A 12,639-nucleotide genomic window follows, 5' to 3' on the forward strand; every position below is an offset into this window, starting at 1 on the left:
CATAAACACATCCTCCAACCTCCGTATTTTTATTTTAACAAATTATATTTAAAAAACTTTTAGAGTTGAGTCTCAGTAAATATTTTTTATTCCTTTAATTATTATTGATTTAAATAAATCCTCTTCTCTCTGTGCAAACGCACTACTGGTTATTAATGCAAACCGTCAGAAATGGATGTGCTGTACTTGGCTTTAGAAAGTCTTGAATTAGTCCCGACTAGCACAAGTTTCGACATAGAATGTCTTCATCAGGGTTCATTCGTGTGCATTTTCTTTTTGCCAAGAATCCAACTGAATGTTCATTTATTTTTTAAGTTTCCCAGTGCTCTAACAAGCCTCCGTCTAACGCTCTTCCTGAAGGCCGTCATCAGCCCCTATTATACTATGGCACCGGCCATCTTTACTCATCAGCCCCTATTATACTATACTCTATAATAGGGGCTGATGAGTAAAGATGGTCGGCGCCATCTTTAAAGATGGCGCCGGCCATCCAGTGCTCCTACCATGTGACAGGGGCCGGCCAATGGCACGGATACCCTGTCACATGGTAAGGGCAAAGGGGCATCGGCGTCATTTTATTTTAGCGTGGCTGATGCCTGGGAACGTGAAATTGCTCCCCGAGGACCCCCTGGACCACCAGGTAATTTTAAAAGGTTTTGGGGGGGTCGGGAGGGTGGGGGAGGCTAAGGGGGGTCGATTTAAAGGGTCGGGTGGGGTTTTTTTTAGCGGCGCGGGCCTCCCTAAAAAAAAAATTAGCGATGTGAATTGGAATCGGAAACGATTCCAATTCACATATCTTAACGATCAGATTTCCACCCCCCCCCCCAGCCGAACCTGACCGTTAAGACGATCTGGCACACGATTCACATCTCTAAGCAGGAATGCAAGAGGTCCCTTTCTGTTCCATATGGTATACTATGGGGGCCAACAACCCCAAAATTGCCAAATATTAAATTTTTGTGCAATCTTGTAGAAATGTATATTGCTGCATGGCCTGAGACTACTAACTAGGGATGTGAATTGTTTTTTGACGATTTAAAAAAATCGTCAGATATTTTTTAAATTGTCAAAAATCGTTAGAGTCGCGATACAATAGAAATTCCCCCGATTTATCGTGAAAAATCGTAAATCGGGGGAGGGGGGAGGGAGGGAAAACCGGCACACCAAAACAACCCCTAAACCCACCCCGACCCTTTAAAACAAATTCCCCACCCTCCCGAACCCCCCCAAAATGTTTTAAATTACCTGGTGGTCCAATGGGGGGGTCCCGGCGTGATCTCCCTCTCTCGGGCCATCAGCGCCATTTTGGCTGCCACTAAAAAAATGGCGCCGATGGCCCGATAAAAAAAAACCCACCCAACCCTTTAAATTGACCCCCTTAGCCTCCCCCACCCTCCCGACCCCCCCCCAAAACCTTTTAAAATTACCTGGTGGTCCAGTGGGGGCATGGGGAGCGATCTCCCACTCTCGGGCCATCGGCTGCCACTAATAAAAATGGCGCCGATGGCCCTTTGCCCTTACCATGTGACAGGGTATCCGTGCCATTGGCTGGCCCCTGTCACATGGTAGGAGCACATCCGGCGGCCATCCAGTGCATTAGGCGGGAGCACATTCGGCGCACATTAGGCGGGAGCACATCCGGCGGCCATCCAGTGCATTAGGGGGAGGAGGAATAGCCTAGTGGTTAGAGCAGTGGACTATGAACCAGGAGACCAGGGTTCAAGTCCTGCTGTCGCTCCTTGTGACCTTGGGCAAGTCACTTTACCCTCCATTGCCTCAGGTACAGAACTTAGATTGTAAGCCCTCTGGGGATAGAGAAATACCTCCAGTACCTGAATGTAAACCGGTGTGATATCTCAATTGAGATCAAATGTCGGTATATAAAAATAATAATTAATAAATAAATAAATGCTGTATTGGGTACATTATCTCTGTTGCAGTCAGAAACCTATCTATATGCTTTAAATAACAAAATAGAATGTTCCTCCACTATATTAACCACATTTATCTTCCGGAGTGTACTAGGAGTGCTCCCTCAGGGTTTATTCGTAGCAGCTAACAGGAACTGGGCTGATTGTGGAAAACAAAAAATAATGAAATATCCTTATTCTAGCTAGCACAGAGGAATTAAATTCAGATGCTCGCTCGTGTGTGGTGAGGATTATTTTCACACTTTCTTTCACTCACCTCTCACACTATTACCACAGTGCACTGAGTAAAGGTTCAGGTGCTCATCAATATCTAGTCACAACCAGTGGCTGTATATTTAAGTACTTAATCTGAAAAGATATCACCAAGTATTTTCATATTGGGGATGTTATAAGCATTAAATCACTATTATCTGTACATCTGTGTACTCTGTCTATATTCTAACCCTGGTGTAGAGTAAAGACTCACAGTGTCAGACTGTTTCCACCTAAGATAAATAACAAAATGGTTCCTCTCACTTTAGAAGCAGCTCTGCTGTTTGTCACCCCTTTCTTTTCTCTTAGCTTTCTCAGTGGGTTCTGTTATAAGCTTTGCTATAAGCAAGCTTACGGTTTCATATATCCAGCTTGTCTCTCACTGCAGCACACCACTACTGTAAAGTAGACCTTCTCCTGAGTCAGACTCTCACTCTCCTAGATCAGTTCCATTGGAGAGAACACAATTCTTTAGGAGATATGTGTATTCTATATTATGAGAGCTGTAGCTCTCTCCTTGTTAGAGAAAGCCAAGATAACTTATTATATATTTCTTAAACGCAAGCCATAACAGTGGCATATACAGCCATATGTATTGGAAAATCAGTCTCTGAAGAGAACTGGCCAGGTACCTTCTGCTCTCTCACTTAGTCAAACCCTGACTAACTGAAATCTTAGCTGACACCCAGGCAGATCAGTGCTCCTGTGCTGACTTCAGCAAAAAATAGTTCTAAGAGGCATTTAGGAACATTTTTAATATACTTTTGACCTATGGACAGCCCCCTATCTTTGTATGAAGTTGTAGAAAAGAAAATTTGGGAATTTTGAGGCATAGTTTGAGGCCGAGATGGAATCTGAATTTCTTTATCAGTGTGAAATATATATGTATCACTCCACTAGCTCCTTCACATAATTTTCCCTCCTTCAGCACTGCCTCACAAAATGGTGTCATCAGCTCATTTGCATAGACACTTTCCTCAGGATGCCAGTGACAAAAATTGAGTTTGATTTTTTTTTCTCTTTCACTGAGAAAATTTGTTTGGGAATCCAAATTTTTCTCTTCTAAATAATTTGGAAAGGATTTTGAAGTGATTCACAGCATTTTCCAGTGTTTCAGATTCTCTCTTTACCATACAACCTAGTTTCTATAACACCATAATCATACCTGGGAACTCTCTGGATCTGACCCGGCGACTCCGGAATTCTAATGGAATTGCCCTACCTCCGGGCCAACAGCTGTAATCTCAGGGTGCCCTGCTGCTGCGCTAGTGAAGCAGCCAGTTTAGAAAAGCGTCTGATTGGCTTTTACGAGCTAATTGACTCCTTCCTTTTCCCTGTCCTGTGACCAGTCAGAGGCCTCCTTTCTTCTTCCTGAGCCTGCAGGGCAGGAAGGGGGGAGGAGGCCTCCGATCAGCCTGTGAGAACAGGAAGAAGGGAGGAGGCCAATAGCAGAAGCAGCAGTAGAAAATGCTGCTGCTGCTATTAGCTGGAAGAGGGAGGAGGAGATTGTCCCTACTGGTGAGTTTAGGGTGGGGAGAGGTAGCCAGTGAGGGGGGTATTTGTGCATGTGTATTTGTATATAGATGTGAGGGGGCATGTGTGTGTGTGTGTGTGTGCATGGGGGAGGGAGTATATCAAAGGGAGGGGAAAGAACATGACTGTGAGAGTGTGTGTGTTTGTGTAGGAGGAAGAGAAGTGAAAGTGTGAATGAACATGCGTATGAGGGTGAGTGGGCATGTGTGTGTGTGTGCGTAAGAGGGAGGGAAGTGAGTGAGCGAGCATGTATGTGGGTAAATGAGAGGAGTAAAGCTGTAAGTGAGCAGGTGAGAATGTATCAGAGAATGAGGAATGAGAGCATGTAAGAATGAGCGTGTGTGTGTGGAAAGTGATTGTGAACCTATGAGTGTTAATGTGTGTGTGTGTGTGTGAAAGAGTAAGTTTGTGCATATCCGGTCCTTTGCCCCTGCCTCCCCCCGCCACATTCATGGTAATCTGAGGGTGACTGGAAATCAAAGGTTCCCAGGTACGCCTATGTCCAGCGTTTCTCTGTTTCTCCCATACTTTGTCCATAAGAACCTTCCCTACTCTCCGCCGCCCCTCCCCCCCAGACATACAAGAAAAACTAAGGGAGTTCAGTAGGGAAGCACTGGTGTTGGGGGAGTGACAAAGTAGCACAACAAATGGGCTAGATTAGAGAGAGAGAATGAGGAGATAGGGTGGGAGAAACTGGTGTGGTCAGGGTAGGAGGATTTAAAGAGAGAGAGAGTCTGGTAGGACCAGAGTATGCAAATGGAGAGAGAATGAGAGAGAGAGAGACTGATGGGGATGAGTTGAGAGAGTTGATCCTTTCTTTGGGGGTGGGAGAGGGAGGTTAAGAGTCCTCACCCCCTCACTCCTGAAAGGTGAGACTCTGCTAGTGTTTTCTGGTTTTGTGGCTCTTGTTGGGTGAAAGGTTGTCCAACTCTGTGAGGTGCAGCAGGGGTCCCCAGTCCGCAGTGCAGTCAGGGACCTCCCACATAAGTTAAGTGAAGGAATGTGAGTGGGGAGAGGCAGGGAGAAGATACTGTTGAAGGGGAGGGGAAGGAAGGCAAGTGCTAGGGATGTGAGAAAGCTGAGGACAGACACTGCGAAGGGAGAGAGGTATGGGGAAAATGTTGAGGAAGGGGAAAGGTGGGGGCAGATGCTGAGGCAGCAGTTGCTGGGGAAAGAGGTTGTGGGGACAGATGTTGGGAGAAGAGGCAGGGAACAGATGGGAAAGGGAGACGGTAAAGTGCTAAGGTTTGTCCAGGGGAGGGAAGAGAGGAGGAAGAGTGTTGGGGTCCATCCTGTGGAGGGGGAGGAGTGGGAAGAATGCTGGGGTCTTCCCTGCCATTCCCTTCCCCTCCATCCACATGAATCTCAGGGTGACCAGTTCCCAGCTATGACCATAACATATTTAAAAATTGCCACTCAGACTTTGCTGGCATTTGTCCCAGGCTTTTCACCCTTTTACACTGTTTTGGGTCTCCTTTTGCCATATCTGCTCATCTCCCGAGCTTAGACTCTGAAACCTAAAATAAAAAACCTCCCAAAACACAGGATGTATTTACTTAGGCATCTCTGACTTGGCCAGTATGGATCCTCAGGTCCACCTTAGGCACTCGGGGGGTATTTCTGACACATTCTGAGACCCCAGACAACCTTTGACTGTCAGGAGAAACTCCTCCAATTTGGCCCCAATGCTTATTTTGTACCATTTTAACTTTAAAAAGAGCTCTGTGACCCCCCCAAAATCGATTTTGGCAAAATTCAATTGAGGTTATAAATCCAAGGTGGGAGCTCGGGCAGGCTTTCCCCACATAGAGTGTGCTTTTCTTTAAACTTTTTCATTGCTCAGATCCATTTTTATAAACTTTTAAAAGTTCTTCTGACCTCTGTAAAACCAGGAAATACCTCCCCCAGGTCACTTCCGGGTTGACGACTAACACATCAATTCCCCATGCAACCTTATTGCACATACATTGCACTCATCAGATTCTCAGCAGCACAGGGCTCTTACAGCGGCCTGCACATCTTTCCCATGCAGTAACATATCCGGTGAGAGAACTGGAAAAAAAAGGAACATATCATGTAATACTTTCTTACAGCCCAGGTTTCAGGTCAGTAATAATAAAAAAAAATAATAAAAAAAAAATCTTTACCCCCTTATTTCTATAATCTCTGGTTGCACACAGATCAGTCTGTTCCTCCCCTCTTCCTTGTTGTTTACTGTCCCAGATCTAGAAATCCCCATCTGGGAGCGAGATAGTCACTTCCAAGGCTGCTCTGACAGCGAAAGCACCACCCAGCATTTTACGCTTTCGGTGCCGCTGCTCTCTGAGCAGGCCTGGAAGCAGAGGAAGCATAAACAGCAGGGAGCATACATTTCCTGCACTTCTCCTGTCAGAGCAAACTTGAATGGGTATTTGAACCCTTCACTACCGGCTGGGGATTGCTGTGCCTGGGGAGGAGGCAGCCTGGGTTTGCAGAAATTGCAGGTGGGGAGCAGGGACGGATTTATTTATTTATTTATTTTGTCATCCCTAGGCACTATTGGTGGCATTGCGCACCCCCCTCCCCCACTACTACCAAAGATGGCCCCCATCTCCCAGTCTCATCCCTCAGTCCTCACTCTTTCTGCAAGGAGGAAGAGGTGAGTGGCAGTGGCAGAGTAAATGAGGGCAGATGGACATAGTCTGTGGTGGTGGAACCGTGGTTTTGTTTGACCCCCTACTGCAGGCCACATCAGCCAGCTCAGTGTGGGAGGGCAGATGGCAGTAGGAGTGAATATGTGCTCCAGTGGCTGTGTTTGGCCCTGACGCAGGATTGCACCAGGGGTGGGGAGGACTCCTCTTAGCTTGCTGCAGGCCTCATCAGGCCAGTAGTGGGCAGCTGCAGGTCTCTTTCGGCTCCTTATCTGCTGGGATGGCAGCGGTTCTTCTCTGGCCGTGGCTAAGGTTACCATATTGTGCCAGGTTCGCCTGCGACACTTGTTCAGCCAACCGGGAATGGGAAGGAGTCCTCCATATTTTGCAGGCAGAGGATCAGTTCCATCCAGCCTGTGGTGGCAATATCATGGGGAAGTTTCCATCAGGAAAGGTTTTAACAGCTACTTATCAACAAATAGTTCTGACAGTTAAGAATTTTCTTACCACAAAATGTTATTCATGCAGTTTGGCTCACCTGAGATAAATCCTTCACAGAAGAGAAACAGACACCAGGAAGAACCAAATCGGCCATGGAAATTCAGATGTTTTTTTCAGAACATAAACTTTTTCTCGCTCTGGGACATACACGCAGATCATAACACTTTTGAATTGGGTCCTAAGGTTCTTTCTACTGGTAAATTAAGATTTCAGAAAGTAAAAGAGAGCGAAGGAAAGAGTTGAGGGGAGAAAGAGATGAAGCATTTGGTAGGAGGAACAGAAAGAGGGGACAGCACTGGGTAGGAGAAAGGGAGGGGATGAAAGAGGCAGCGTCGAACATGAGAGGGAAGGGAGGCAAGCAACATCTGATTGGAGAAAGGGGGGGGGGGGGGCATTTGGTGAGGGAAAAGAGCATGGGTTGGACAGATAGGAAGTGACAGAGTTTGGCAAGATCCATCTGATGAAGTGGATTCTGTCCCTGGAAGCTCATGCCTCAATAAATTGGTTGGCCTATAAGGTGCCACCCGCCTCTTGTCATTTTGGCAAGATACTATTGAGCCTGAAGCTGCAACATGGATCACACGGGCAGAAGGCAGCACCAGGCTGGAGGCAGCAACATGCAGTACTAGCACCGGCTTTCCAATTCCCCCTCCCGCTCATCCTTTGCCCTATCTATCCCTTCTTGCTCTTTTACCAGCTCCTCCTATTCTCCTCCTCTGTGTCTCTCCTTCATCAGCTCTCCCCATCGTGTCTTACCCTATCTCACATCTTTATCTCTAACTCCCACTCATAACCTCATTCAATGAGTCTCTCCCCTCTTACCGATCCCAAAGTCTTCTGTACTCCCGATTCCCAGTTCTCTGCTCTTCCTTAACCCCACCCAATCCTCCAGTCTTCACTCATACTCTTCACCCAGTTCCTGAATCTTCACTGTTCCCTTCCCATCAGTCCAGGTCCCCATTGTAACCTGCATCCCTGAATCTTCACTTTCTCAAATTCCCATTACCCTGCCCTCCTCTCCCGTCTCCACTCAGTCCCTGGTCTCCCCAACCCAATATCTGAGTGTCCCTTCTACTCCCCAGTCCTCATGACATACTTTCTGTCTGCACAACTCCCACCTCCCCCAGTTGCTACTTTCTGTCTGCTTTACTCCTCTTGCCTGTCTTCTAGGCCTCTCTATATTTTCTCTCTCTCCTGCAAGTTAAACAGGGAGAGGGGGTGGGGGAGGGCTGACCTGCAGATTGCATCCATTTGTAAACATCAGAGGGGTTTAGGTAGGTGTGGGCCATGAATGACATATTGGGGAGGGGGTCAGGAATTAAGCCGTAGGTCCACAAGACGTTTCTTTTTTAATTTAACAGTGCCACTTAACCAGATATCTTTAAAGATATTCGGTTAAGTGGATAGTTATCTGGTGCACAAGGCTGGATAACTTTAAAACCTAACCAATTATATTATATTCAAACGTAGCCAGATAGGATTATCTGTTATCTGCCAACTATGTGTTGGCAGAGAACTTTAGGTGAATATATTCAGTGGGACGTTTATTCTGCTGAATATCCAAGACAAGAAATTCGGCTAAATTTCAACTGGATAACTTGCCTGCTCACCGGCTTATTGAATATGGACATGATGGTCTTTGTCAACCAAGGTAATTAAGTGTACATTTTGGGAGGCATATATTCAGAAAGCCAGCAAGCAGACGTTATCTGACTAAAGTTAGCCAGATAACTTGTTCTGGATAGTCAGCAGGAAAAGTCTCCTGTTCATCAAACTTGCCTAAACTTATCTGGATACCAAGCCAAAAAAAACCAAACCTTTCTGGGCTTTCATGCCTGATTCTCCAGCCCCCAGCCCCTCCAAAATACTTAAAGGTACTGTTGATTAGCAACTAATCCACTTCCCAATCTTCTGAACCATCAAAATAAAAAAAAGATGTGGTTCTTAGTTATCCAAAGCTGGCTTCTCCCTTCCCCCATATTACATACAAATTCACTGCGCTCTTATCTGCAAGCTTAACTCCAACTTCCCCCATATCCCTCGGACTCCTCCAAACCCCAGCTGGGAGCATGGTGCTGTCCTAACCACTCCCGGCTGCTTCCAGTGTGGCTCTGACAGTCATGCAAATCAATTTGGAAATTATCCTCTTAGTAAGGAGGAAAGAAGCTGTGAAAGATTAGATTGGAAAAAGTACAGTATTAAGAAATAGTCCAGGCACATTCGAGAGAGAAGATGTCAATCTTATTTTCACACTGAGCTGATTTAGGAAACTTAAATATTGTGGTTATCGGATGGATCTTTTTATGCTTCATTAACAAGACAAACATATGCATCTGAAAACCAAATTAATGCAGAACATACTGAGATGAAATAAAATAAATGCAACTAGGGGTAAGAAAGCAATGAGCCACACTGTTCTGTATATCCCTTCCAGTTTCTCCAGACATGTTTTTTTCATACTTAACACTGCTACACCAAAACACCATGCAATATGGCGCTGTATGTGTACACTGTATACCACCTTACCGTATCTATCTTACAATCCAATCTTTATGTAGAGGAGATAACAAAGTTCTGATTATGAGTAGATTTTCAAACATTCAAACATTTCTCTCTTGAAAATGTATTTTTTTTTTTTTAAACAAGTTTTCCTTTTGTTTCCTATCCTGGCTTCATTTTTGTGTAGTTGTGCACTTTGCATTGTATAAAAAAGAGACGCTGAGTTTGTGGGGAGAGAGGCTGGGAGAGAGAGAATTTATGCCCGGGTATCTTTAGTTTATCTGTAACAACAGTGAATTACAGGTTATTTATTTATTTAGCCATTTTATATCCCGTCGTTCCAAATAAAGATCACCACGGTTTACAACATGACATACATATTATACATCGACAAGTACATTGACTTAATGAGGTCAAATAACAATCAATTTAAACATTGACACATACTTGGGATAAGGTATTTAGTTCAGGATATAGGTTCTTAATGACTTTGTCCTTGAGGGTGCATGTTCTGTGGTCAGCTGCTTTTAAGTTAGGTTATAGGCATTTTGAAATAACCATGTTTTTAGTCACTTTTGAATTTCTTTGTTTCCAGCGTCAGATACTTGGGTAGTCCTGGAACTTCTTCTGCCATCTGGGCTTCTTCTTAAATGATTGCAGATATGTCATGGTCTGTGGTTGACGGTGTGTACACAGAGCTATGCCGCTCTGATATATCAGCAGGGCCAGTGGGGCAGTAGGCACAACGATACTGGCTTGGTATGAGCTTTTGGAAAAAGCTATAGAGGTATTTCCTAAACTTCTCGCCAGCAAAAGCGTAAATCAGAGGATTTAGGCAACAGTGGCAAAGCGAAATCATTTCCACCAATAGAAGAGCCAGGTCCAGCCGTTTGCTGCTCTCACAGGTGTTCAGGGGCCCTTTGTCATTAAAAGCAAACAGCAGGTAGACCACGTTGTACGGTGTCCAGAAAAGAAAGAAGACAATCAGGATGATAAAAATGAGCCTGACTGGTTTATGCTTTTTTTTCTCATTCCTGCACCTAAACAATGTCTTTAAAATTTCAGTATAGCAGAAGATCATAATGCCCATTGGGATTCCCAGCCCCAGGATGTTCATCTTGAGAATGACAAAAAGTTTCCATGACTTCTCTGCATTGGCAGGATAATGGGGGCTGCAGGTGTAATGGAAGCCTTCCTTCTGAGCCTTATGAAATATGAAGCCTGGAAGTGAGACTAAGATTGTTACTGCCCACAGTACAACACTTGTAAGGACACCGAAGGTGAGCGTTCTTGCTTTCATAGCAAAGATGGCATGGACAATCGCCAGGTATCTGTCTACTGTTAGGAGTATGATAAAAAAGATCCCTCCGTAGTACCCTATGTAGAAGACACCTGAAAGAAGTTTGCACATGACGTTGCCAAACACCCACTCGTTAGCAGCATAATATGCCCAGAAAGGTAAAGATAACACAAACAGCACATCAGAAATAGCCAGATTCAGAAGGTAGATATCAGTCATGCTCCTGAGCTGTTTGTATTTGATCAGGATTAAAATGACCAAGGCATTCCCTACCACTCCAAAAATGAACACTAGGGAGTAAATTGGGGGCAGCAACTGAGCCCTAAGCCTTCTGACGTCATCCTTATCACAGGGTGTGTTCAACTCATCATAGATGTACTCCGTCGTCATGAGACTATCATTTGGCTCGCATGTCTGGTTCATCTTGAAGTACCCCGACATCTGGAAAAGAACAGTGCATGTTATCACAAATCATTATAGGATTAGAAATAGACATCTATTAGTGAGCATGAGGGCTAGTCAAAGTACAAAACAATCTGAATTGCTCATTTTAACACTTTGGGGCCTGTGTACTAAAGTGTGTTAATGTGTCTGATGTGCACTAAAGGAAGTTACTGTGTGTTAAACACTTCACCCTATCTATTATTTACCACTGAAGTGGTAACTTAAGTCAGAAAAAACTTATCACCTAAGGGGCAGATTTTAATATCTATGCCCGATTTTATAACATGCGCGCACAGCCGTACGCATGTTATAAAATCCGGGGTCGACGCGCGCAAGGGGGTGCACACTTGTGCACCTTGCGCGCGCCGAGCCCTAGGGGAGCCCCGATGGCTTTCCCTGTTCCTTCCGCCCAACCTAACCCGCCCCCCAGCCCTACCTAAACACCCCCATACCTTCATTTTGCAAGTTGCGCGCGCTGGCCAAGTGCCAGTGCGTGATCCTCCGGCCTAGATGCCCTCCGGAGACCTCTGGCCATGCCCCGGACCACCCACACCATGCCCCTTTTTCAAGCTTCAGGACATACGCACGTCCCGGGGCTTGTGTGCCTCGCCGGGCCTATGCAAAATAGGCTCGGCGCGCGTAACCACCCTACGTGTGTAAATCCAGCTGGATTTACGTGCCTAGGGCTTTTAAGATCTGCCCTTTAAGGTTTAGTTTGCGTGAAGGACAACAGGCTACAAGTGACAAGGATTATCAACTAGCTCCAGATTTTCAGGACAGGTGGATGCAGGTCTAGTTGTACCCCATTGATTGCAGGGACTTGTAGTTCTGCTTTCTCTATTGTAGTCTCTATGAAAATCAAGACTACAAATCCCTGCATGCAACAGGGCAAAAGCAGGTCTGAATTAGCCTGTCCTGAAAATGTGAAGTCAATTGGCAATTCGACAAGGGTCAGGGCCATGTCTGTCACTACCTGGGATCCTCTGTTGGTGCTCTGGTTGCAGCAGCAGAGGTAAATTGAGGAAAGAATGAGAGCGAAAAAGACCTAAAGTGTGAGAGAGAGAGAGCTAGAAAGAGGGAAAAATAGATGGAAGGAAAGAGAGATGAAAGAGGGAGAGAGCAGAAAAAAGGAATCCAGGAGTAGCAAAGAATCCAGGAGCAGAGGATTAAGCAACCATTACAGTAGCAGAAGCCATACTGGCAGTGCAGAACCTGCACCTCTGTTTCAATCACAGGACAGCCTTCAATTTTTCATCACTGACATAGATCTGGACGAAGCAGGGGTTCCCTCTTCTGGTCTGAGCAGGAGGAGCCAGTATTTGAGATAGTAGTCAGTTGCAATCCCTACACCTCCTCTTGCAGTGATCAACATAAGACTGGGACTCCTCATCCCCCCCCCCCCCCCCTCCAATAAGTGACAGTCGTGGATATATCCTTCCACCACTTGTGTTTTGCCAGCAGAGAATTTTTACCACCAGGCGTGATGATTAGTGTTATAGGACCAGGTTGAAAAGATCATTCTCCTGCACACTGAAAAGGATATTGTGGA

The 12,639-nt window shown here is 45.5% G+C and overlaps 1 protein-coding gene across 3 annotated transcripts in view; it reads right to left on the reverse strand.

Moving 5' to 3' along the window:
* Positions 1-9,473: 9,473 nt before the first annotated feature.
* The window catches only part of LOC115084589 (C-C chemokine receptor type 5-like), a 47,624-nt gene continuing 44,458 nt past the window's right edge, over positions 9,474-12,639 (reverse strand). For all 3 annotated transcript variants that reach the window (XM_029589655.1, XM_029589652.1, XM_029589654.1), the window contains one exon: positions 9,474-11,087. In XM_029589655.1, coding sequence (XP_029445515.1) covers positions 9,993-11,087 — 1,095 coding nt within the window. In that variant the 3' untranslated portion in view covers positions 9,474-9,992. The remainder of the gene's footprint in view (positions 11,088-12,639) is intronic.

The sequence above is a fragment of the Rhinatrema bivittatum genome, chromosome 2 (assembly GCF_901001135.1).
Source record: "Rhinatrema bivittatum chromosome 2, aRhiBiv1.1, whole genome shotgun sequence".
Classification (NCBI taxonomy): Eukaryota; Metazoa; Chordata; class Amphibia; order Gymnophiona; family Rhinatrematidae; genus Rhinatrema; species Rhinatrema bivittatum.